The sequence below is a fragment of the Podarcis erhardii genome, assembly GCF_964252035.2.
Source record: "Podarcis erhardii genome assembly, chromosome: 11".
Taxonomy (NCBI): Eukaryota; Metazoa; Chordata; class Lepidosauria; order Squamata; family Lacertidae; genus Podarcis; species Podarcis erhardii.
In genome coordinates this window covers 3641841-3668358 of record NC_138501.1, presented here as the reverse complement: position 1 = coordinate 3668358, position 26518 = coordinate 3641841, and the positions used below count along the sequence as shown (strand labels likewise).

The window sequence follows — 26518 nt, the reverse complement described above, 5'->3', positions numbered from 1 at the left end:
GACACCGCTGGCCTATAGGAATAAATGTCCAGCAGTTCTCAAACTATTTAATGGGCTGCTATTACTTTAAGTTAGCCATTGCTTACACGCCACTGTGTGGAATAAAATCCAAGCATGATTGCCTCATGATCATGATGATCATGCTTTTTGTTTCTGCATGCACTAGAGCACATGCTGGCAACCTGTCACCCTCAGCTGCTCTCTACGTGGCTCACCCTCCTGCCCAGGCAGTGGAGAAAACTCAGCTATTCCCATGTTGCTGGGCTGCAACTTTGGCTTCTTTGGAATTGCTGGTGGGAGGGGAGACTAAAGCCTCCACTTTCCAGTGATCCTATGGCTGCTGATGGGGGTGGGGATAAGATACACATACACATATTAACATATGGGAGGGGAAAGAATAGAAGGTTGCATATTAGAGAGTGGGGGAATGTTTGGTACACGTGTGTGAGAGTGTGGAGAAGTCATGCACCTGTGAGAGAGAGTAAATTTGGATGTACAGTCGTATCTTGGTTGTCGAACACCTTGGCACTCGTCCATTTTGGCTTCCGAATGCCACAAACCAACGTTCTTTGGAACCTGAACGTCCAACGAGGCTTCCATTTGGCTGCAGGAGTTTCCTGCAGCCAATTAGAAGCCATACCTTGATTTCTGAACACTTTGGAAGTCGAACGGACTTCCAGAATGGATTCTGTTCGAATTCTGAGGTACGACTGTATATGTAAATGTGTCTGTGTGTGTTTTATTAGAGTGGTGGAAGAATGAGGGGGATACCAGGTCTGGCTCCACCCACAGACACGCAGCTTCCTTGTGCATGTGGTCTTCAGTGCCAAAAAGGGCTGCTCCTTCCTGTGCTGGGTGAACTGTGTCACTCATTTGGCCCTTTGCATAAAGTGCAGCTAAGCCTCACTTCTCCTCCTGTCCTCTAAAGTGAAAATTCTGCATCAGCTGAAGAGATGTCCAAGCTGATCGATACCACGATTCAAAAACACTATCAGATTGTTGCAGACACCAGTATTTTTTCTTTTTATAGACAAACATATATTTAATTTAAAACATTATTTCACTTTATTTCAGTGATTTCTTTTTTAGTACCAAATTGCTTCTTGAAAAAAATGGGGTGGGGGAAGAAGAGAAGCCCAGAAAAACTACGTCCCCTTCTAAGCATAGAACTGTATGCATATGGTTCATAAATGTGCTTTACTACACCAAAGGAACAGGAATGTAGGTTAATTTAATAAAAAATAAAATATGGAATAACATTGATTTTGGCCAATATCAATTACAACAGTACTACCCTATTTTACAAATAACAACTGGACATTTTACACATGTACAGTATTCCTCAGTAAAAATGTATCTGGATTTAACAATGTGTCAGTATTAAAAAAATTAAATTCTTTTCTATAGTTGTGTTAGAAGCATTTGTAAGTATCCAAATAAATTCTTTACAATTCAATACATTATATCACAATTAGGAATATATATATATATAATATAATATTTATTTATTTATATAATATATATACCATTAACTTAAACTTTGAAAGCATTATTTTCTTGTTAATAATGTTATGTAGAAAAACAAAGCATTCCAGAGAGTACTAGCAGTTAAATTAGTACCAACAGAGTTGTGATAGTTTCAGAATTTTTAGTAAGTAGATAGATGCCAATGGAACTAAACATATCAAGCTGACTGTGGTTTCCTAGAAGACACAGTCACCAGCCCAGGCCCAGCATCTTTAAGCCAAACTTAATTTCTGTTGAAATAAGCTTGACAAATTATATGTGATTGTACTTAAGCTCCACTGATTTCAGTGGGACTTAATCATAAATATCTCAGCTGCATCAGTGACATGATGTCTGATGTTTCCCCATTTTCACCACTTTAAAGCCAAAAATACTGTTAGCATTTCCAGTTTAAAGTAAATGACTTTTCAGGTGCTTTGTCACAGATCATCTGCTTGTGCATTTCTTTCTATTCTAGGTACCTTCTGAATGAGTTTTAGGGACTCTAACTTTCCTTTTGCTCCTTACTGCAGCCAGACAAGATACCACAGGAGGGGAACCTGAGAGTGGAATGCAATGAGTTTCTTGCTGTGTGCTGTGTGAAAGGCACTTGCAACAAATTCTCTTTTCCCCATTGTGCGGATCCCGGATAGTTTTTAGAAGAGTTGTACTCTTTATTCTGTTATGTTAGTAATAAGTGTCTCCATTTGTCACTACGTTACTTGCATGTTTGTTTAACAAAACTTATATACCACTTGATGGTAATAAAACCTGTAAGTGGTTATGATTATTTTATTACAATAAAATTTTCCCTAACTCAGAGAGTTGTCTCTAGAACATAAATGAAAGGAACTAACACTAAGTGGCCTATTGACTCCATCTTGGGCACTTATGCATACTTAATCCACTGCCATTTTGCATGTCTATTAATGAGTTTAAGTTTATAATAATAACTATTAAATTGATAATGACAGTATATATTCAAACCCTGAGGCCTAAAGTGACAAATCGTACAATTTTAATCTTAAAAGTGAGTTCTTTTGAACAATATATTTGGTGGTGATCTAGAGGGAGTTATCTTTTGGAATAATTCAGCTTTTCTGTTAAAAGAGGGCTTTGTTGTTTCTACAAACTGGCACAACCATTTGTAATGTTTAGGGGCTATTAATGGTGCTTTCAGAAATCTGGAAAGTTCTGTTTTATTTCATGATAAAGTAAACCTATTTTAGATTTGACATACACAGTGAAACAAATTATTTTGAAGGAAGAAATTTGGGTCCCTGTTTTTATCTCAAATAATCTATCGTAATAATGTTTTTATCTCAAATAATCTATCATACGTTTATTTTCCCATGTAGGAATGTATGAACTGCACTTAAATGCTATTTCTAGATTGCCTAGAAAATACAATATATATATAGTTTTAAGGGGGTTTTTGCGGGTGAGATTTTCTCTACTTATTATATGATAGCAGAATATGAATAGCACCAGGCCTAGAACTATAAATTAACTATTATTGCACAAGTACCATATTGGTCCACTCTTTTATGTTCCATTGATGATGTATGAACATCAATAGTTAAATTTGGTTCAGTGTATTTCAGTTATAGGCACCAAACATGCAAACATTTTGTAGAAGTTTCATTGCAAGATAGATCTCAACACCAACCCCTGTACACCATCGCCACAATCCAGAGAATGCAATCAGTGGGCAGAAAACAGCCTACCGTGTATGTATAAGGTTTAGAATGTATTAAAACTAATGAACAAGCCATTGTATATCTACCTCCAGAAGGGCAGGCACATGGCAGTGCATACATTGTAATAGTAGGGAGGTAACTTTCACTTTCATGGAGAAGGCAGTTCTAGCTGCATAAAAGGATGCAGGAGTTGGGATGCTCTAACCAGTCAAGTGAATGGAGAAATCCATGTATACATCACAGCTCACATAAATGCAAAGGGTTTCTGGATTTGTGTGCTGGTCATCTGAGTAGTGCCCCATGTCTAAAAGAGTGGATCCATATTATTCATGATTATTGGTGCATTCCAGTTTCAAGTATGAAAACTACATTTTTTAAAAAAAATCAAAACCTTAACAGGACTCTGCACCTTTCAGAGTTTATTCACAGCAGGAAGAAAGCCCTGAATGTTTAAGAACTTTGCACCTTTAAAAATATAATAAAACTATGACAAAAATGTCAGCTTTCAAAATATACCAGTTAACATGGCTACACCTTAAAATGTTTTTTGGCAAAATGTAACAAATGCAGTATAATTAAAACAAACAACACACAATATAGGATACGACTAGAAACCATAGGCAGATGCATTAGAGTCTTCTAATATTGCAGTGGATGTTGAGCATAGCTCTGATTTGAAGGTTGTTTCTAATTCTCTTAAGGATTGCTTAATTGCCTAACATTCTTCCACGTTCTGATTATATAAGCACAAAAAAGACTAATGCAAGCATGTTTTTTTGTTCTGTTTTAATCCTTGTAAACTTGTGTTGTATTCTTGAAACACTCTACACATCTTGAAGGGGAAACAACCAGGAAAAAGGAAATGAGAATGTGAAAAAAATATGCAGGAATATCCTTAAGTTGATAGGAAATCAAATCTTTAATTTTGGCATCAAATGCTTTGGTCATACCATACTGACACTGTGATCCAGGATGCTTTGTTCTAAACACCCGGTTAAGAAAGGTAGGCTTGTTGTAGTTTTCTATTTTAAGTTCCAACATACAGTTCACTCTCTCCCCAAAGGGGAGATAGAGAAAGAGAGAGAGAAAGGTGGTTTGTTTGTTTTTCCCCATTTTTAATAATATGGATTAATCTATAAGTCTACAGGAGCAAGAGAACTTGGAGAGGTGCCAATTCAGCCTTTTAGTGTACATGTTCTGCAGCAAAGTTGCTGAAGTACTTTTCGTTGACAAAGATTGTTCTTTTTCACTAGCATACAGAAGCCTCCTTCGGCCCAAGATTCTTCCGTTGCTTCCAGAGGTCAAAGAGAGTGAAGAGAAGTTGGAGTTTTAAACAGCATGGTATCAAGTGAAGGAAGATTTAATTTGTCAGACAGGCAAATTTGATGGAAGAGACCATTCAGGAGCAGGTAGCAGGTAACAAATAGGAAATTGTGTTTTCATCAAAGGGAGTTTCAGTCACAACAGCATTTGTTTTCAGGAAGAAATATTGTGTTCCAGGAAGGAGTGATTTGTATCCATTCATGAAAGGAGGGGCGGGGGGGGGGGAGACCAGAAAGAAAAATATTAGAAAACAGTGAAAAATACAGTGGAAGGTATTTATTGAGTATTATGAATACTGTTGAATAAACAGCCACATCCCAAGAATATTTACTGAAAATTGTACTGAATAGTGGGTGGTATTCAACCAAGTTTCATTTAGTTCATTTAGTTCAATTTACACTGGACCTAACTTAATCATGCTCTTTAATTTCAACTGGCCTACCCTGAGTAAAGCTTAGTTGAATATCACCCATTAATCCTGTTCCTAAAGCTTTCTACTCCAAAAATAAGTGTTTGTGGTTAGGAAATAACCAGTGACAATCAAAAGCTTTTATGGGTCTGTTCACTTGTTACTTTCTGGAGAAATCTTAATCTGGTCTGGGCCTTAGGTGTGGTCTACAACCCGCCCCCCCTTACCTGCCTCCCACAATATGAGTAAAAAGTAATGAGTGAACTGTATTGTACTGGCCATAAAGTCTCTGGAAATAATGATCGTTTTCACTCAGGTTGTAATGGAAATCCCATTATTAAAATAAATGTGTTGCACCTTAGTTCACACTCTTGAGTAAAGTGTGGAGTGGCTCTAAGAGCATCTAGGGAAGGGGAAGGCAGAATGTGAGGTAGAATCTGGAAAGGTGAAATTTTCAGTTTGGAGGAAATTGTCACTGGATACAAATCATGAAATGGGAGAAAACACTTGGGAAGGGGAGTGCAGTCATCAAAGCTAGAAGGGAAAGTTGCCAGCAGGTGTCCCACAGCCCCACAGTAGAGGATAAGGGGATGTTGGTAAGACACAAAAGCAGCTGGTTCACAGGAACGGGGAACAAGAAGCAGGGGATTGTGGGTGAAAGGCATGGATATCTGAAGACAAGGGGGCAATCCACACACGAGCCACCATTAAAATATGCTATTCTGTCATGCCAATCAGCTGAGGCTTCCTTAGTAATCTAGGAAATCTAGTAATCTGGCACTGTTTGTCAAACGGCTTTAGAGTTCCCATGGAGCTTTTCTCCCCTAATCAAAAGGAAGAGCAAAACTGCGGTGAACTTAACAGAATCCACAGGAATGGGCTGCTCCATTGTGCAACTTTGTTCCAACACACTTTACTTTGAATGCTGATAAAGTCAACTAGAATGGACATTGTTTACAGGAACCAGTACTTTTTCTACTACAAGCTTAGTCTTCAGTAAACATTTGATTAGGATTTCTGGGTTGTGCATCACAGCACAGTCTAAAAAGTGTGAAATATGTGAAAGGAGGCACAATTTGCTTGCTTTTCTCAGATGGCTTGTTTTTGTCTTATACACTATCTTTGCACAAGGGATTGAGGCCTTGAAGAAAATAGCACACGAGTTGACAGAATAAGCATGCCCATTTAGCAAAACGTAATATGGTCAGCATATTTGGGTAATTTATAGGTAGTGCTGCTGATGCAATTAAGAGAATTTTACTAGTAACTCCTCTGGATTAAAAAGCCAGGAAAATGAACATGGTGGGAATCATCATCATTCCACAGGGGTGCATGCTACTGATGATCACTGGTCGGATGTCCACTTTGATAATTTACTTATTTTAAATAGTATGCAAAATTATATCCTCTAGCCCTTGTTGTCTTCTGAAATCTGTCCTTCAGTTTTTAGACTAGTGCAGAAATATATATCCTGGAATTTGGATGGACCCTCTCAACCAAACATATATAGTTGTCCAGCATTATCCCAGCTAAGATCTCCAAATGTGTTTTGAGAAGCACATTTGTATTTTGGGGAAAAAACATTTCACTCCATGAATGATAGTTTACTCATAAACAGTCTTTGGGTAAAAAACACATTCTTAAATTAAAATCAATAATAAAGGGATAGCAGGCACTATGTAGATGATGACACTCAGAAATGTCAGTAATCACATTTTCATAACTTTTTTTTCTACTGTATTGCAGTAAAAATAGACACGGGGCACCTATAATTTAATGGATGAATATATGGAAAAAGGTACAAAATATTTTTCCAATAGTATTAATTAGTTTATTAATTAGAGCAAATGTGCATTTCTCAGAAAATATATCAGTCCCAGCAGCCCCCATTTCCCACTTGTTACCCCCTTATATAGCTCCCTTTAAGACTCCAAAAATTAAAAATAACTTTCAGCCTCTCCCATATGTACATTTACTATTTTATGGAATGTTGTTCATGGATTCTGCTTCTTGTTTTGTGAATCATGGCATTTAAAGAGATAAATAAAAATAGATTATTACTTTAGGATATAATCCTGTAGTTGGAGGGACAATAAGAATAGATCCCATTGGAATGACTGGAAGGGGAAATGAGGGAGGCACCCAAGAAACAATGGGAGAGCTTTGGTGATTCTTCTGCCTTAGATTCTCCTTCTTCCACCCTGTAGAATTGTTGTTTCAGTGGAAGGGCAAGGCAAACAACAACCAAGTGTGTGTGATGTGGTTTCACTTTTTTTTGCTGGCTGGTGTGAGCCCAGCAAGGCTCAGTTCCTCTGCTGCAGAATATCCCTACCACTCAGACTGCTTTTAGTTTATAATATTGCTAAATATTCGTAAACAGCTGCCAAAGTTATGGATGTTACATGAAAAAATAAATAAATAGTAGCACATGCATTCTATTCTTGTGAATTGAAAACCATAATGAATTGAGTCTACTACGGCTATGTTATATGAAACAGATGTGAAGAATCTGGAAAAAGACAAAAACCGGGAAAAATACTTACCATCTTTACAGACTAGACCAACTGTGCAGAGACCTGTTTCTAAGATATAGCCATTTGGACAACTTGTACAGTTTTTCTCTCCTGGACCACTGCACCCAAAACAGCTGGCATCACATCTTAATGAAAAGACAGTAAGTTAAATATATGGTTAATCACATTGTCTCAGTATCAAAAACTGTTTGATTCCTTCATTTCATATCAAGAGGTGCTGAAGCTAAGTACAGAAAGTGGAATATGTCACAAATATGACAAATAAATAACATGTGTATATAGGTGAAAGAACCCCAAGGCGCCTTAAAAGTGGAAAGGAATCTCATGGGCCCGTTGCAAGACAATAGGATGGAATAAAATAATAAGCGTTTATATAGCTCTTGTGGATTTTCAAAACACTTTATATACATTATCTTGTGAAACAATTGTGAAGGATAGAAGACGGAAGAAAATGGTGGGTGGGTAGAAGAGAGATAAATAGTTGGGAAATTCTTCTCCAAAGGAGAATAGCATAAGACTGCTGAACGCTGGAGCCAGATGAGTAAGTTTCCTGAAGTCTAGTATTTTACTACGGTCACTCTATAGTGCTGACTGCTGAAGTCTCCTTCAGTGAAAAGCTAGCATTAATTTGGCTATGGAGAAAAAAAGTCTCCATTTCTTCCAAAGCACTGCCAGCTCTTTTTTTCTATCCCTGGACATGAATGTGATGCATAAAACGTATCTTCTAGCACATAATCAAATCTTACAAATACAGGAATTACACAAAGAACTCACAAGAAAAGCAAGTATTAAATTTATGTCTGAAGGTTTTGCTTGATTGTCATTCTTCACTAAATAATAGTATCATATTCCAGAACTATATTCTCAAATTAGTTATGGTTTACATAACTAAATAGATGTATTTGGTTTTTGAGGAATACTTTTTACCTTTTGCAAGTTTTGTATCCATTTTGTAGCGAGTGATCAAAGTAGTAGCCATTGTTACAAGCCAGCACACACCTCCCATTCTCCATAAGATACTCTTCCGTGCAGTTTATGCAAGCATCTGCTCCTGGACCTCAGAAGTCAACAGAACAAGGTAACATATTGACAAATTTGCAGCAGAGCATAGAGACAATGCACACAGAAGTATGAATGACTACTGAAAATACATTGAATAGGATTGTGTACTTAATGAAAAGTTATTTCAAAAAGATTTAAAAAATGAAGTCAAGTATAAGTACAGAAAGGTCCTAGCACCGGAAGAAGTGCTATAGTGTAGCTAATTAACAGCCTACAAAAAATGCCCCCCCCCTTTTATCGCAAAAGGGATTGAACATTGATGAAAAGATATCAGAGGTACCTGCACAAGAAGCACAGGAATGGTGGCATGGCTCACAGTCCCTGCCATTGTAGTATTTTCCTGATTCGCAGCGGATGACACACCTGGATCCTTGTAAACTACAGAGATACACAAGCAGAATTAGAAACTGCTGATTAGCATGTGGCACTTCTGTATGGATTTTTTTTGGCAATAGTTAACATATTGTTAATGTTCAAACAAATGCATCTACTCTGAGGAACACTTGTGTTCAGTACCACGCCATGAGTTTAGGGTCAGTCTGGTGAAATGACTTGCTTACAGAGGCTTTCTGTAAAAAAAGCCTCGGTAAGCAAGTCTTTCTCCGCTCCCGCACTTATACATGAACGAGTAGCAGGCTAGTGCTCTCTGCTGAATTTTGTTCTGCCTGTCCTGGCGCCAGCAGCAACAAATTACAGGCCTTGCATTAACGTGATGTGTAAACCCAAACAAGCCAGGATTGGAAATGCAAGAACAAACTTTGGCTTACCACTGAAGTTTGTTTAGAGAGAAACAAACCACAACTTTTGGTTTGCTCATTATGGGAATCAAGGCTCCTGGTTAGGAAGGGTAGAATGAAACAGGATCAAATTGAGAGCATGTGCTAACATGCTGATCATTCACAGTAAGCCATGATTTATGGCCCACTTTGACACGCAAATGCAGTCACTGTATATTAAACGGACCACAGCTTTCATTTTCCTCAGCTTTTCATTTTTTTTATTCAGTGTTGTCCATGATTACACATATAATGAATATTACACTTCAGCAGATTGTAATGTGAAGGTTAAATAATATTATTTAACTTTCCTTGCTACCATGTTCAATACAATCTATCATTTCCTTACCTTAGGCCATGTCTGCATTCTGTGCAGGTTTGAAATTCAGTGCATGTCTTACAGTTTTCACTGCACTTACGGCATACAATCTTATCTGAAAAAAAAGGAACACAACGAAAAGAACCCAGTTCAATTACATGCAATAATATATTTTTGTCTCCTTGCTTATTGCTATTCCTAATGTGATACCACAAATAGGAGCTGAATAAAATACACCGTATTGGCCTGAATATAAGCCACACCTGAATATAAGCAGCACCTTTAAAATTCAAGGGGGGGGGGGAGAAAAAAAAGACAGTACCCGAATGTAATGGTTCTAGGGGTTGCTCGTGCGTAAATCGGCGCCACACCTGGCTGGGTTGCCTGAGTGAACCTTTTCTGTCCGGACAGCCACTCGCCCGTGGCTGTCTCAATCGCTGGCAGAATCCGTCAGTGGGCGTTTCTTGAACTTCTTCCAGCAAAGAAGCTCTTTGACGCCTAGTCTCCGCCTACTCTCCCTGCGCGGAAGCCTTCTGCGCAAGGAGGGTGTGGGCAGTGGAGGGCCCTTACTCTCCCTGCTGGTCCCCGGCGAGGAGTCATGGGACTGCCTCGCCGATTCCCCCATCTGCCCCCCTTCTCCACTGGTGCTACGCTGATTCTCTTCCCCAGAAGATGGGCTGCCTCTCCCCATCCCGGGATGCTCTCTGGAACCCCTCTGGAGCCCACTCTCTTCCTCTGGCCCTGATGGCAGTTCCCTGACACCGAATATAAGCAGTTCCCTTAAAATTCCACAGGCACTCACACCCCTTCCATTTTACCGTATGTTTGTTTCAGCAGCGATATCATAAAAGCCAGTTTTTGTAAGGTTGCAAATTTAAGCTGCACTTTTATTTTTCGCGGTCAGAATTTAGGAAAGGCTTATATTCAGGCCGATACAGTAATATTCTGTGCTGCTGAAGTACTAACATGGAGTCAATTCTGTAAACTTTTCCTCGTTGAGTTGTAGTAAACCTTTTCAGTAATGCCAAAAGATAACAAGCTACATTTATTTTTTTTTAAAAAAAGACTTTATTTGCTGTTCTTCATAGCACATAACCACTGGGTCCTGTAGAAATAAACTTCTTGTATACATATCCATGTAATAATTTTTATTATTATTTAAAATATGTACATGACGCTGTATAGAATTAAAGTGTAGATTGTAGACATTCATTATCACGGGGAACTTTCTTGTGTGTGTAAAAGCTCCTATCTTCTGAGTAGTTGGCATCAGTGCTGCAGACATAAAGATAACCACCCTGACTGAGGAACTAAAATCAGTATGTTTTACAAAAAGAGTATGAAAAAGAAGAGAAACAATGGGGAAAACCAGAAATGTGGTAGGGGGTGGCAATGCCATTGTAGAATGAAATGTCCTGGGCATAAAAAGGGAGACTAACATCCCATACATGTTTACCTAGAACTAAGTCTCACTGTGTTCAGTATGTTATTTCCACTAATATGTTAATTTTTATACAAACTTTGTCTCAATAAATCCATATTTGTAGACATTGTTTGGTTGGAGAATTTTGATTAGTACGAATTTTGAAAAATGAGTGTGTTTTGGTTCTCATTTTATTTTGGGAAGCACAAGCTTTAGAAATTCACCTTTAAATATGAACTGAAATTAATTTCTTCGTGATCCCTGATGTCTGACTGTATTATGCCAGATTTCCTTTATATTATGATTGTTGTTGTTTTTTATTGCTGTTATCTGTTTTTATGTGTTTATTTTTATGTGTTTATTCAGTGGTATATTTAGAATTCTGATATGTGACTTGAGTGTTCAAACTGAAATGGAAAGGCAGTATGGAATGGTTTAATAAATACCATCAGCCTTAATATGCATTAATGGCAACTTGAAGATTTCCAATTATTTCCAATATTATAACAGGGTTTTGTTTTTAAATACTTACTATTATCCAGGTAAAACCCATCTGGACAGCTGGTAACACAATTCCTGGACTCTTCATTGATATAGTAACCAGGTTTACAGGTATTACATTGATCACTGTGGCTTCCAAAACATGTTTCACAGTTGGGTGAGCACTTTTTACAGCGTTTCTTGTCGGCGCTGTAGTGACCAGGAGGACAGTTGGGAACACAGATTCTTCATTGTACAAGATAATAAAAGACTGAGTCAGAATTATCAATGAATTTGGCAGGAAAAAAGCAACTGCGTTGATTAGAAAGCACAGTGGCATTCCTCTTGTTTATGGATGGCACAAACCAAGCCAGTCTCATTTGTGTCCAAAGCCCTGTTCGGCTGTCCTAGTCCTCACACGATAAGGGAAGGTAGGCTCACTGAATCTGCTTCCACTGTTACACCCCAGTTACCGGTCCTGCTACCACTTTGTTAGAAGGCAAATGGCCTAGAGCAGGCCTGCAGGCTCTTGTATGATCAGGTTTAAAAATTACAGAGGGACCCTCGGCATGTAGAGCAGGCGTCCTTCTGCAGATCTTCAGTCTCTAATGAGTGGAAGGGAAGAGACCGACTGACATCAATGCATCAGAGAGGGTGGGCCTATCAGGTGTGTCCCCATTCTCCCCTTACCAAACCCTAATCACATGAAGGCTCAAACACCTGAAGATTGTGTCTAGATAAGATTCTTCACTCGTTTTATCTTTTGCCCATTAATCGCCAAGCCCTTTCCTTAACATTTTTTAAAGTATTTCAGTTTGTATCCTCTCTTTCTGCATATAGAACCAATGACAGTAATATCAATATCAATACAAATATAATAAAACATTTGTAAGTCAACCAGGATTCTTAACTAAAATAAAATGGTGGGCAGATAAAACCTAGTAAAGACACAAAGCCAAAGGCTTGTCAAAATGAACAAGTTGTCACCTGAAGGACATCTGACATGGTGCCTAGTGGGCAGGCACAACCATGAAGAAAGGTCTTTTCTCATGTCCCTCCTCATTTTCAGATACTGGCAGGATTGAGAGAAGTGCCTCTCTTGGAGATCTCTCAGCAGGCTTGTATGGGAAAGTCATAAACTGGTCTAAGTACATTTAGGTTGGAACCAGCACTTTGAATTGTTCCCAGAAACAGAAGTAGTAATTTAGGAATCACATGTTCCCTACATAACTTCCCCCAGTTAACAGTTTGGCTCCAGAAATCTAAATTGGGTAAAGTTCCAAACATTGTTCAAAGAGTATTCCAATTATATATAACGAAGGCGTGTATATATAACCAAGGCCAGATCTGACACCTATAGGAATGGGTATAGTAGGCACACCAGTGTCAACTGTGCAAAAACCACTGCCAAATCTGGAGATCTAGACTTATGAACAGATTCAGAAGAAAACTCAAGCTATGAACCTGAGCCTTCAAGTGCAGTGTAAGCAAATCCTAGCATGGTTGAACCCTTATTCCCTGATCTGCCATTCCAGTCTTGTTTGGATTAAACTTTAATTTGTTCACCCTCACGCAGACAGTAACGGATGCCAGACACCGATCCACAACTTCAGTTATTTCCTTGTACTGAGATAGAAAGGAGATGTATGCGTGGGACGCCATCAGCGTACTGATGACCCCAAACTCCCAAAACTTGGACAGCTTCACCCAAGGAAGCAGACTAGAGCCCCAGGAGACACTGTTAAGTCAATGGCCAAGGCATCAAATGGAAGTCTACCAGCTACATGTTTTGGAAACTTTGCTCCACGAAAGATCGGGACTACCATAAAATGAGGGTCCTAAGTCCCATCCCAGCCATGTGATGTGTTGTATCTGTTTGGAGAAAAGTAATAGCAAGTGAGGAAATAATATATTACCTCCCCCTACTTCTTTACTCCAAATTTCACATCCTAAAGCTGCAGGTTTTGGTTTTTTAAAATACCCTGAATCACTTTTAAAATGTGCTTTAATGTGCACACATTCATGTAACATATAGTTAGTCTCTGAAGCCTACTGATGCTGAAAATGTAAAAGTATCTTGAATAAGAATTTTGCTAAGATTCAAACTGGTTTGTCAAGTAAATTAAAGATAATTCAGTATAATCTAATAATTTTGTGGGGCTCGTGTGCCATGAGTAACGCAATATACTGTCTTACCGCGTGTTGTTCTTAGATTTGTAGTAGTAGTGTAGACAGTCATTGCAATGGTCTGGTCCTGGGCCACCACACCCTACTTTGCTGCACTCTGCATTGCATGGACCTTTGGCGAAAGCAGCGGGAGGGAGAAAGCAAATCACCATTTGTCTTTACTTCAAAGGAACTGTTAGAAAATATTTGGTCTTATGTATTTGCTTTGGAAGCAAATAATAATAATAAAATAAATCAAAACTGGAAATACGTATTGTGGGGAATTTTGGATTTCTGAACCAGACCCTGACTGATCTTTAGCCAGAGTCACTATCCAAGGTTTCTTGAACCAGGACATGACATTAATAGCATTATGTAAAAGCTAGTGAAAACGGGACTGCTAATCTTTTACACTAGTATATTGGTGGGCATATTTGAGGCAGACACACCTGAAACATTCTGCTTCATATTACCTGCATAGTCATCTGCCCCATAATCTTCTGTAGGGTCTTCTATTGGACTTGAGCGTACTCGTTCGGCTTTTGGGAAATCATTTCTTGGGGAATAAGGCTGAACAGAAGTACCATAAAGTACTAAGGACCATTCTTTCAATTTACCTGGGTGAGGCATATGAAAAACATGAGATATGGAAAATACTTTTTCTAATTTTATTTTCTATTTTTGTATCATAGTCTGAGCTATAAACAGAAAAAATGTAACAAACATTTTAATAGTTATAATTAATACTAATAACACCAATACAAAAAATAAAATTGCTCCTTTCCCCACCTGAAAAAACCTGTCAACAATGGCAGCATCAGTATTAGTGCAGGAAAGAAATTACTTGGCACCACAATAACATAGGCCTCAAAATGTCCATTAAGCAATGGACATTCTGATTTAGTCTTCTTCCATGTATGTCCCAATTGTTTTCCAGTGCCACATATGCAAGCAATTTCCTACTATCCCCCCTCCTGCAGTACCCCACACTCTTAAACCTGCTCCAGAGGGTTGGAGAACCCTCCAGAGAAGATTTAGAGAGTCCAGGGCATTCCAGGGGATTGGGAGGATAGCTGAACCATTGTAGGGCTGAGTGGCATACAACCCAGGAAGGAAATGGCAGGGAAAAATTGTCATTACAGTAAGCCCACAATTTACACACATTTAACTTGTACACATTCAAGCTTTACATGTTTGGCGAATCTATATATATATATATATCTGTATTTACACACACACAAAATAAAAAGAGGGTGGTAAGGGGGCAGGCATCTGGAAAAAAAGACTTTGGTAATCTCACCCACCATTAAACCCAACAAATTCCTTCCAGTAGCACCTTAAAGACCAACTAAGTCAGTTCTTGGTATGAGCTTTCGTGTGCATGCACACTTCTTCAGATACACTGAAACAGAAGTTTCCAGACCCTTCTATATAGTGAGAAGGTGGGGAGGGGTATTACTCAGAAGGGTAATACCCCTCCCCACCTTCTGAGTAATACCCCTCAGTATTCTGAGTAATACCCCTCCCCACCTTCTCACTATATAGAAGGGTCTGGAAACTTCTGTTTCAGTGTATCTGAAGAAGTGTGCATGCACACGAAAGCTCATACCAAGAACTGACTTAGTTGGTCTTTAAGGTGCTACTGGAAGGAATTTGTTTTGTTTTGACTATGGCAGACCAACACGGCTACCTATCTGTAACATTAAACCCAGTGTGTTTTGACTATACATGATTTGACGTGATCTGCAGAACATAAACCCCCGCATAGGATACACATCTATTGTATTCAACTATTTTCATTCTACTACTCCTACTATCCTCTCAGTGTCTCAGCTACCAAAACTTATAAACATGCATTAAAATGAAATGTACCAAAAAAAAGATTCTGAAGTCACCCCAAATGAAACAGGAACATGGAAGTGCAATTATTTAAAATATATATACCGGTATATCCCTTTCTAGTGTTCGTAAGTAGCTTTGAGTTCTTTTTTTTTTTAAGTGACTGATAAATATACTACTACTACTACGAGACTTTTCTATCACTGGAACCTAAATGCACATCATTAACAAAATTATAAGATTTGTACCTGGAGTCTTGACGTTTCTTAGCTGTGACGGGGTATCATAAATTTCCAAAATCCAGTCACCAGCTGCTTTTTCACCCCAGCAATGAGTTGTCATAAACTCCCAGCTTTTAAACCCTTCCATGGAATGGTCAAATAACCTTTTAAAGAAACCAATAATAATATAAACTAACATAAAAATACAATAACAAATAGGAACATACTTTTACACAAATGTTTTATATTATATAAAGTAATATTATTAAAGAAACCAGGCAAGCCCATAAATCCATTTACAGTAATGGATCCAGTTAAAATGTACATTGGAGTTCCTGTCTCCAACTTCCAGGAGAAATGCATGCAGGGTTATTCCTTCATTGCAGGGGGTTGGACTAGAAACCCCTTGGGGTCCCTTCCAACTCTATGATTCTATAGGATGCTACAAAAAGAGCCTGGGGGGAATGACATGACAGGAAAGTGGGAGGCTGCCAGAGCATGGACAACTGAGACAGCCTATCCTGGACCAGGAACAGCTATAGCTGGTGGTCCAGCTTAAGCAGGACATAAGCACTCAAGTGGCAGCTTGGAATTCAGATGCAACCCTTCCCAGAATAGGTTAAACACCTAATTTCCAGACATGGGAACTACCCACCAATAGCACCTCCATCTCAACAGGATTCCGCTTCATTTTTTGGCCTCCCATCGAGTCCAACACCTTCTCAGCCTCTCCTGATTCTGATGGAATGGAGAGATAGAGTTGCATGTCATCAGCACACTGATGACACCATGCTCCCAGTTTTCACATGCCAGCTCCCAAGAGTTTCATATAAATATTAAATAGCATAGAACAGTGGTTTTCAACCTTGTTGAGTCCACGGCTCCCTTGACAAACCACATTCTTTTTGGGGCTCCCCGATGGAAGCCACTTATACTGGGGTTCTTTTACAGGACATGCATAAGTGGGGATTTCTCTGTTCCAGCCCTGTCCCATTCCACCCTGCCCCTTTTGGGGGCTGTTTTTGGCGTGCGTGTAAGTGGGGGTGCATGTGTTGATGGGAACCCAAGCAACGCCACTGCTCTGCAGGGCTGAGCTGACACACTCCACATGGGAGCCCCAGCCTGCCTTTCCCAAAATTAGGGGCACGTGGTGGGGGCTGGAAAGGGCAAAACAAGATTAATGGTTAAATGGAGGTGGATTGCCACCTGTCATGCATTGATCTAGTTGAGATTCCTGTATTACATAAGGTTGGACTAGATGACCCTCAGAGTCCCTTTCAATTCTACATTCTATTATCTAAAATATCTCTGTAACAAGCGTTTGTTTTAAACAAAGTATTCTGACTTTCAAAAGTAACCACTAGGCAGTAACTTATTTGAGAGGAAATAAAGTTCTTGTTTTGTTCTAAAAGTGCCTCATCCTTATTTAGATTCGCTGGCTGAGAATTAATTGGTCACAAGTTCCCCTCAACATACAGTAAACGCTACCACAGTTAATAAAAAACCTTTGTTGTGGGAATACAGGAAAATATTTATCAAATAACATACCTATAATAGCAGTCAGGTTACCCATCTTCAGTGTGGGTGTGTATGTCACACTTTCCTTCACCACTTTTTTGGGGAAATATTATATAAACTGCTCAAATCTCTTTATTTTGTAACACTGAAACCTTTGGACTGCTTAAACCTGAAACCTTGGACTGCTGACAATTGATTTCTTTTTTTATAATCCTTGAGTATTATAAAACTTGAACAATGAAATTAGGGAAACCAACAGTAATCTCAATATTGAATTTGAATGCCTTCTTCTTTATTAAAGGCCCAAGCCCAAGAACTTTTCTGCTGGCCTCACATCTCAGGCCCCTGCTCCTTAAAAATAAAAATAAAAAAAACATTTCAACACAAAGCTTTTGTTAAATTTCTTACAAGGTTGATTGGTATGCTGCGAAGTACAGTCGTACCTTGGATCCCGAACGCCTTGCAACTCGAACATTTTGGCTCCTGAATGCCGCAAACCCGGAAGTGAGTGTTCCGGTTTGCAAACATTCTTTGGAAGCCAAACGTCTGACACGGCTTCCGTGGCTACTGATTGAGTGCAGGAAGCTCCTGCAGCCAATCAGAAGCCATGCCTTGGTTGTCAAATGTTTTCGGAAGTCGGACGGACTTCCAGAATGGATTCCGTTCAACAACCAAGGTATGACTGTACAGTACTAGTGAGTCCTGAGCACACACTATCTTAATTTGCTCAGAAACTACATATGCAATTTTTATGCAAATTTGCACAACAAACCTGTGTCAATTCCCCTGATTAACAGTATTTTGCATTTTGCCTTACATACAATAAAAATATAGGGCCCTGGAACATTGCAAAATAGCTATTCTTCTTTAAAAAATGTGTCTTTTTCATACTGTTTTGCAGTTTGAAATAAACAAAAGTAAATGTTTTTCCCACATCTGCTTACTTGTGCTGTTGTTTCCTAGTCTTCAACAATACTTATTTCCCCAGAGCCATAGAATCTATTTATTTTTTTATTCACTGCCTGCCTGCCTGGAATGATGCTAATACATTGGAACAGCACTTGTTTCTGTCAATTATATCAACAGAAACACTCAGGGCCTTTTGAAGGTTTCATCAACATCCAGTTCAGACAGAGAAGTTGGGGCGTAGGCTATGCAGCATTAAAAATGGGTAGAATACTTTTTAGAATTATATTTTTCACTGAAAAAAAAATAGAATGGAACAGTGGAAAGCAAGCATCTCATGAAAAACAACAGGCTGAAGGGGAGAACAGTGCATTTTGCTTGTTTGCTTTCACAGTTTGATCAAGAGCTTTCAGTAATTCAGTGGATGGTCAGGGTATCTGCCATGCGGGATCAATCTAAAGTTCCCTGGACTCCAGCAGGGGCTGGCAAGATATTCTGAGGAAACTCAGAAGCAAGGTGTGGGAGCCCTCCCGCCCTCCTGTCTGCCCACAGGATCGGATTCTCAGAAGTATATCGCCTCTGAAGATGGCATGTTCCATTTCTTGCAACTGGGGCTGCTAGCTGCTGGGAATTATTTTCTCACAATACTATGCTAAATAAACCATAGTTTAGGGCAGCACTAGATCTATTGAGGTTAAGCTATAGGAGGGTAGATTTTGGTTTAACATCAGGAGAGACATATTGGTAACAAGAACACATGGACGATGAAACCAATTGCCCAGGGATGGGCCACCTCCACTACAGCTCCTCAAGGAGAAGCGTTGGAGACGTTCTTGCTCTGGAATTCCTCCACTGAGCAGGGGGTTGGACCAGATGGTCTTAAAGGTGCCTTCCAAATTTATGATTCTATGAGTTGCACTGAAAGTATGTGATCCTTGTCCCTTTCTAAGCTTGCGTTTTCCTCTTATTTTCTTCTGTTCTGTCCCTTGAATATCCAGTCTAACCACGTGAAAAGGTAGGTGTTAAATAACTTTTACAAACAATGCAAAGACTCCAGCAAATGACAACAGAATCCAACCAATACCTATAAGCAAACACTATCATTCTCACTACCTTAAGGTGTTTTTTAAATTGAGTAACCACCATTAAAAATTGAAGTATTCATAGACAAAACCCTAACGCTGTCTGATATAATAGCTTAACTGTCTAATAAAATGCACAATGAAGATTTGTTTATGTTTTAAGAGTTCAAGTGTTAAATACATCTTTGCAGTTCAAGCAATCTCAATAATCGCTTCCAAATCAAACCCACAAGATTAATGATGAATCCATGATTTTTCCGACTTCAGTAAAAACATGTGAATTGCTGCTATTAATCATGTGTATCCAAGGTTCACTGTGTCTGAAAAAAGTGTCTGAGTCAGTAGCAACACAGCACTGACCAAGGAGCAGGGATATCTGCTGCCAAGGCATTCTTGAAGCTAACAACATGCCACAATGTTTTCAAGCATTGCTTATCCTATCCTTATTGCATTTTTGTATTCAAACAAGCTCTTTTCTACGGAACAATGATGATGCACATTTTCAACTGCAGCAACAGACCACCACATTTATTTTCAGTTACTTAGAAAGAAAATAACATTGTAAACATTATTTTTGAATCCTTTTAGACATTTTTAAAAGAGTGTACAAGAAATAATAATAATATGAACCTCCCGGAGGAGAACATTGCACTGCAGAAAAGGCCCATTCTTGTGTGGCCACTCTCTGGACTTCTTATGGCGTGGAGACACAAAGAAGAACCTCAGGTGATGATCACAGGGTCTGGGTCGGTTTATATGGGGAGTGGGGTCCTTGAGGTACTGCAGTCCTTCAAAGGAAAGCATGGGGGGTGGGGGGAGACACTGATGACCTACCTTTCCAATATTACTTAGGATAACCTTAAAATAAAACCTGCCAATTACCCCTGACAAACATAGGGTATGCTACAGGCAAAGTTTAACGCTTCTAAAGTTGACTTAGAAGTCATGAGCATAATTCTTTCCCACCAATACTTAACCATGTATTATTTTCAATTTGAATTTATGTACTTGATGCAGGCTGAACTTTATGTACCTTTCTTTTTATTTCTCTATTTTGTGTATTATCTAGACTTGGACAGAGCCAAACAAAATGTAGTTTAAGGCTCGCAGTGCCAGCGGATTAGGCCAAATGTAACAGCTATACTAAAGCAAGATCACAAAATCTGACATTCTGCTAGTAGTGAAATGATTGTGCTGTAAGCAAGTATGCTAACTGAGGCTCCAATCCAAAACTTTTCATGCAGCATGTTGCATGCATAATGTGGCTGTCCTGTCCCCTCCTCCCCATGCATGTCTGTGCACTCTTTAGAGCTGATCCTAACAGTTGAAGAAGAGTTTGGATTTGATATCCCGCTTTATCACTACCCTAAAAAGTCTCAAAGCGGCTCACAATCTCCTTTCCCTTCCTCCCCCATAACAAACACTCTGCGAGGTGAGTGAGGCTGAGATACTTTAGAGAAGTGTGACTAGCCCAGGGTCACCCAGCAGCTGCAAGTGGAGGCGCGGGGAAGCGAACCCGGTTCACCAGATTATAAGACTACTGCTCTTAACCACTACACCACACTGGCTCTCAAGTTGAGAGACTCTCCAGATCAATATGGGACATGCAACAGAGAGAGGAAGGAATTGTCAGAACTTGGGAGACTTGCACCAAGGTGGGAGACTTGGCAACTTGCACATGTGGAAGTGTCACCTACTCAGAGGTGGATTTAGGCCAGTGCAACGGGTTGTGCTTCACTGGGTGCAGAGTCTAGGGGAAGCCAAAGGGTGTTGCAACTATGATGTAGTGAATTGAACAGAATGGAAGGCGAGAGGCAGGGGTGCAGAATTTTGGGCGTGCCACTGAAGTTTGAAGGACAAAAGTTCACCCATGACCTGGTCATGCGAGAGCACTAGCTAACAACTTTGGAGACTTAGCTGAAAAACTCCTCACATTATGCAGTATTAATTCTAAAGCGACAATAGCCCTAGCCAGACCATTAAAATTAATAGACAAGCCTTTTTCATCATTTCATTGACTCAAACCCAACCAACTGATTATGCTAAAGGATTCTTGGGCCACTTGTCCACTTACCCCAGAAAACAACCTCATAAGAATCAGAGTTCATAAAATATCCAGTTAGACGCTCTTGATCAGCACCAGAACTCAAGAAAGACAGACAAGATCAACAATGGAACTAAGGTTTATGATAGTATCATGTGTGAAACACTCAGGTCAGACATGACAGGCTGGAACATCCACTCTGGCATTATCCTGATTTTGGAAAGACAACTTTAACAGCACGTCATTAGCAGCTATTCCTCCATCAACCATCGTCTTGCAATATTGATCTTGTGTCACTTCCTCTGTATTCTGCAATGATCTCATCCCTCAAGGATTTGTCAAAATCTATTGTGCCCAACGCTAAAGATTACAGCCTTCTTCTAGCCACTGTTGATATTAACAACAGATCTCCAGTTCCACTTCATTTTTTTATTCTCTCCAAGACATATCTATGCGGTTTCTCCATTTGCCTTTATTTAAATTGGGTACACCCTGGACAGTCAACCCTTATTGGACTGAAAGTTGAATATGATTATTATACCTGTTAGCCAATAGTTGAGATTTTGTTCCAGAAGGAGAAGTCAAATAAATTGCCAGGTCACCTCTCCGGGGATGTGTGACAGTGATGCGCACAACGACATGTTCCAGGTAGATGACATGATGATTGGCATTATCTGCGCAGCCTGTCGCCTTGTATATTGAACGGACACCATTATCTGGTCCATTACGAATATTATCTGGTCGTATTGTTCTGTTTCAAAGACACCAACATAGTCATGGTCTCCAGTGAATACTAAAAATAATTTGTTATAAATCACTTTTATCCTTGAACTGTGTATTGAATTTTGGTGATACTGAAATAGGCTTAAGCAGGCCTTTTTTTTTACATGCCTGGGTAAGCTTAACATTCTATTCATTAGATGAAATCAATTATACCCTCACATAAATAGTACTACAGGCTAAAAGATAAGCATCACCACAGTTAACAAGAAAGCCAATTAGTTTACAGAAGTTTCAGGTTCCAGAAAACAATTTATATCGTCTTTCATATTTTTCTATTAAAAATTATTTGAGCTGTACGAGTAGCCTCTTCTGAAGGCACAAATGAGAGATGATACATTTAAGTCACAAGCCACCATACGTGTCCCTGAAGTCTGGTTCATACAACCGTGTTAACCAAATGATAATTTTCACACACAGCTTGATATTGTGAAACAACTAAAGATACATGCACTATGATGTACGGTAGATTCCATATCATGTAAATCAGTAACTATCCTTGGAAGTGAGCTTGTCAAAAACAAAAGTTATAACCAGGGCCACCAAAAATCAAGGCAGGCCTGGAAAGGTGAAGGGTGGAAACAGCAACCAGCCCCAAGGTGTTAGAAGCTCTATACATTATTAAACTGGTTTCTCTGCCAAATATGTTCTAGTTTACTTTTGGCTCAGGCTTTTATAAGCCTCCATGAGGCTGTCATTATAATTTGATTGGAATTATTAGATTTAGGCCTGATAAATACCACCTTAGACAGAAAAGTTGAGATAGGAAACCTGAGATCCAGACCACAAATAACTTTTGAATTATGGAAAGGGAGGACTGCAGCAGAATAATGTACAAAACTGCCACTGCTCATAATATCCTGGGGCACTGTCTCTGTGTTTGCATGGAATGCATAGGGAGCACAATGCTGTGAAGAAACAGTCTATTGAGCCCCACAGGGACCTCGCTGTGTATGGGCACAGCACCCGTACAGTATTCATCAAAGTAACAAAGGATTTAATTAAAATAAAAAATCAGTCTGAATGGAAACTTCATAAACTGACATTCACAGAACAGCAGCACAAATATCCTTAATATATTTCTTTATTCAAAAAACACCTGGTATGATACCTGCTGCAGTCCTCCCTTTACTTGTGTGAGCTCAGTGAATGCATGTACAGAAGGGGGCAGGGATTTATGTTGCACCTATTTTCCTCTAGTCCTGACTTCCATGAATTCAACTGCAGGTCTGAGCAAAGCATGTGTATGGTACAGACTGCGCATGCACAGACCTCCCTGATCATATATCCAGAGCCGACATGGACTGGATCTTGGACCCAAACCCAGAAATGTTTGTGAGGTAGAAGTGTACTGAGTGCTGTCACTAGATGGATTCCTCTCAAATGTCTATATATTATTATTAAACACAAAGCATATGATATTAATGATATAATTTGTTATCTAGTATATTAAAGCTAACCAATAGATCCAGAACTACAAAAAAGAGGTTAGGGTCAACAATCAAACACATGGAAGAAAAGGAATGGCACGGCATGGTGCCTAAAATGTAAAAAGGTGCGTCTCCCAGGTGAGAATGTTCCACAGTTGGGGAACCGCAGCTGAGAAGGTATTTTCTCTGCATCTCTTCCACCCAGAGGAAAAGCTAATTGCTGACTTGGCACTTGATCATATTGGCTTGTTGTGAGTCTCACAGGCTAACAAGGCCCTGGCCTAAGGACCATGGTTTTTATAATATGGCGCTATTTTCAATGGCAATGTTGGCACTGAAATTATAATTAAAAAATGAGTTATATATGTGCTTTGATTTGTAAAACACAAGCACAAAATTAAGTGATCTGCCAAGAATCTCAGAAATCTTCAAATGCCCAGTAGGAAAAAAAAATGTTTGAGAACCATTGCCTTAGGATTAGCTTACAAAAAACCAAACAAATACAAGCTGCAGTATACATCCACAGTAAATATATATGCATGCATATGTGTCAACAAACGTCTTCAACAAGCATTACTTGATTTGCCGATCTGTATTTTCAACACACACATGCTGTGGAGGGACTGTTGTCCATTTTTCTGCTTCTATCACCATGGCTTCAGCATCCATTAATCCAAATCCATATAGGTGGCTAACTGCAAAATATAAACAGAATTGTTTACAATTACAAAATAATTGTATGCTCTTTCATAGAACACAACACACATTACTGCTACATTCCTCTTAATTCTCCTCCCTCACCTAATTGCCAAGAACCATACTGCATATAGTTGCCAATCATATCTAAATTCATTGTTCAATTGTTAACTTGCGAAGTCAGATATGGGTCTGATTCACAGATACATGTGCAATCAATTTCCCCATGTGATTGTAATGTAATTACAGAGTTTGTGGCAGCTGGAAAAATTGCAACTAAGATCACAGAAGTGACTGCCTGCAATCTTTGGATATCACCTGGTTCACATTAACATTTCTGTATGTGGCTGCATGCCGAGATAGTGTTTAAACAAAAGTGTGGCTTGCAGAATGATAATTATAGAACGGCAATGTTTCTGCTTGGATGCATCAACCAGACCTACAGCTGAGATTCTATAATACCAGAAAGCAATAGAAAAATGCCTGGTGGAGCACATGTGTGTGCACCAGATTATCTTTGAGTCTCTTTGGGCAACACTGCCCCACCTTAGCTGGTGCTTTCCCCAAGCTTTTAGAATGAAATGTTGGAATGTTATAAGGAGTAAAAGCCATAATCAGAATCCACAAACACCATGGTGCGGGCTGCTGTGGAATTCTGAATATGATACAGCATAGACTATAGTATAGATTTATACTGTAAGCTCTTTTTCGCTTTATTGAAGCTGAGTTTTGCTTATGTTAGCTGTATAATGTATCACACACAGTTATCATGTGCTCTAGGACTCATAACTTTCAAGGCAATTCAGTAATCCTTACTGTTAATTTTAAGCATTTGTTGATGGAAATTATCTATTAAACCATGTTAGAATTGCATACATAGTTCAGCTAGCACCCTGATTCCATCACACTCTTCAAGCTATGGGTAGAAAAAGCTACCGTCCTATTGGAAACTTGATTTTGAATGTATTTTATTTAATAAGTCTATCTTTTTACTCCTGAGAAAAAGATTACCGCCCAACGTTGTAGTACCCACATTAACATCCCATGGCTGATAGACAGTACACTTAATGTTTCAGAACTTTACTTTTGTGATGAACAAAGAGTAGCATTAACATGTGCCCTGCCATTTTAAACAAAAATGCACACACACAAGTGATTTAGACCCCTGCCAGCCAAATCAAAACAGCCTCAGTGGTGCTATTATGGACGTCCATGTGCAGCAATTCCAGACAGCTGATATTTGGCTGTCTGCAATGCTCACACTTCAAAGGCCCCCAATCACATGGATTTGGCTAGCAGCTCTAGGTACTGAGACAGGCCCATCATTTTCACAGACTGAATAACACCAATTTGGGAAAACATTACAGAGTTGATAAAACAGCTAATCCCCTACATCTTGACAAAAAAGATGTGCTTACTCATGTGACCACACCATTAAAACGTTATCCATTTTTATATGTTTAAATTAGAATTGCTACTGTTGCTGAACCTGACATTATCAATTTCAGGAGCCTCTGGCAGTGCTATAAGATTCCTTTCAGGTAACATGTTAGAAATGCAATTGCATTAACAACTTCTTGGAAAGATAATGGGTGGGATATATACTTTTATTTATCATGAACTGCAAAGCTCTACCTGAAAAGGCTGATGAAATACTGTCATTTCTGTGCTACCAAAGGCCACCGCAGCCTCTCTGCTGCTCTAAATACATGTCTTTATTATGTTCAGGTATACTTTTAGATCAATGTGAGTATTGTAGCAAGGGATCTCATTGTGAGCCAAGTAGCAAGGTGACCTGTGACTCACAAAAGCAGGGTAGAAGCATGTGGAAGACAGACACCTGCTGATGCAGTTTTCAACTAGCTTCACTGTCCAAAAGAAGTACATTTTTTATACTGCTTAGGTATTGTAAATGAGGGAAATATCCACTTACTTTAAAGAATATTGGAACTGTGCAGTTCTGAAGCCTAGCTTTTCTCTAGACTACACAGAAGGGCCCCCTGTGACAGTGATGTAGTGCTACATTTTGAAGTGAAGGAGCTCATCACGGCAGTCCCATCCGGACTCATGCCACCCCAAGGGGAATTCACAGCTTCACCTCACCTCCATTATACAATTGTGCAATGAAGTATTGCCAAATTGCTAGCATGAAGTAGGAAAGGAAAGAGCTATACAGCATCTGCTTGATTATTTCTCTCATTCTTTGACTTTTGCTATGTTCCTCTGCCATAAACAATGTTAAACCCTGAAAGCCTCACTTATACCTCACTTAGTTGCCAGAGCAAGGAAAGTCCCTCCATCTTT

General features: G+C 39.2%; 2 protein-coding genes across 3 annotated transcripts in view; both read right to left on the bottom strand.

Moving 5' to 3' along the window:
• Positions 1 to 537, bottom strand: part of LOC309352300 (proprotein convertase subtilisin/kexin type 5-like) — a gene marked incomplete at its 5' end in the record, with an annotated part of 61882 nt that extends 61345 nt beyond the window's left edge. Inside the window, one exon of the mRNA XM_081880663.1 lies at positions 470 to 537. Within this exon, the coding sequence (XP_081736789.1) occupies positions 470 to 537 (68 nt within the window). The remainder of the gene's footprint in view (positions 1 to 469) is intronic.
• Positions 538 to 4106: 3569 nt separating this feature from the next.
• Positions 4107 to 26518, bottom strand: part of LOC309352473 (proprotein convertase subtilisin/kexin type 5-like) — a 169413-nt gene continuing 147001 nt past the window's right edge. For both annotated transcript variants that reach the window (XM_081880950.1, XM_081880951.1), the window contains exons 11-21: positions 24096 to 24213; positions 21850 to 22059; positions 15786 to 15922; positions 14172 to 14315; positions 13729 to 13831; positions 11585 to 11778; positions 9660 to 9744; positions 8815 to 8912; positions 8400 to 8529; positions 7482 to 7597; positions 4107 to 4497 (exon numbers count right to left, since the gene is read on the bottom strand). In XM_081880950.1, coding sequence (XP_081737076.1) covers positions 4382 to 4497; positions 7482 to 7597; positions 8400 to 8529; positions 8815 to 8912; positions 9660 to 9744; positions 11585 to 11778; positions 13729 to 13831; positions 14172 to 14315; positions 15786 to 15922; positions 21850 to 22059; positions 24096 to 24213 — 1451 coding nt within the window. In that variant the 3' untranslated portion in view covers positions 4107 to 4381. The remainder of the gene's footprint in view (positions 4498 to 7481; positions 7598 to 8399; positions 8530 to 8814; positions 8913 to 9659; positions 9745 to 11584; positions 11779 to 13728; positions 13832 to 14171; positions 14316 to 15785; positions 15923 to 21849; positions 22060 to 24095; positions 24214 to 26518) is intronic.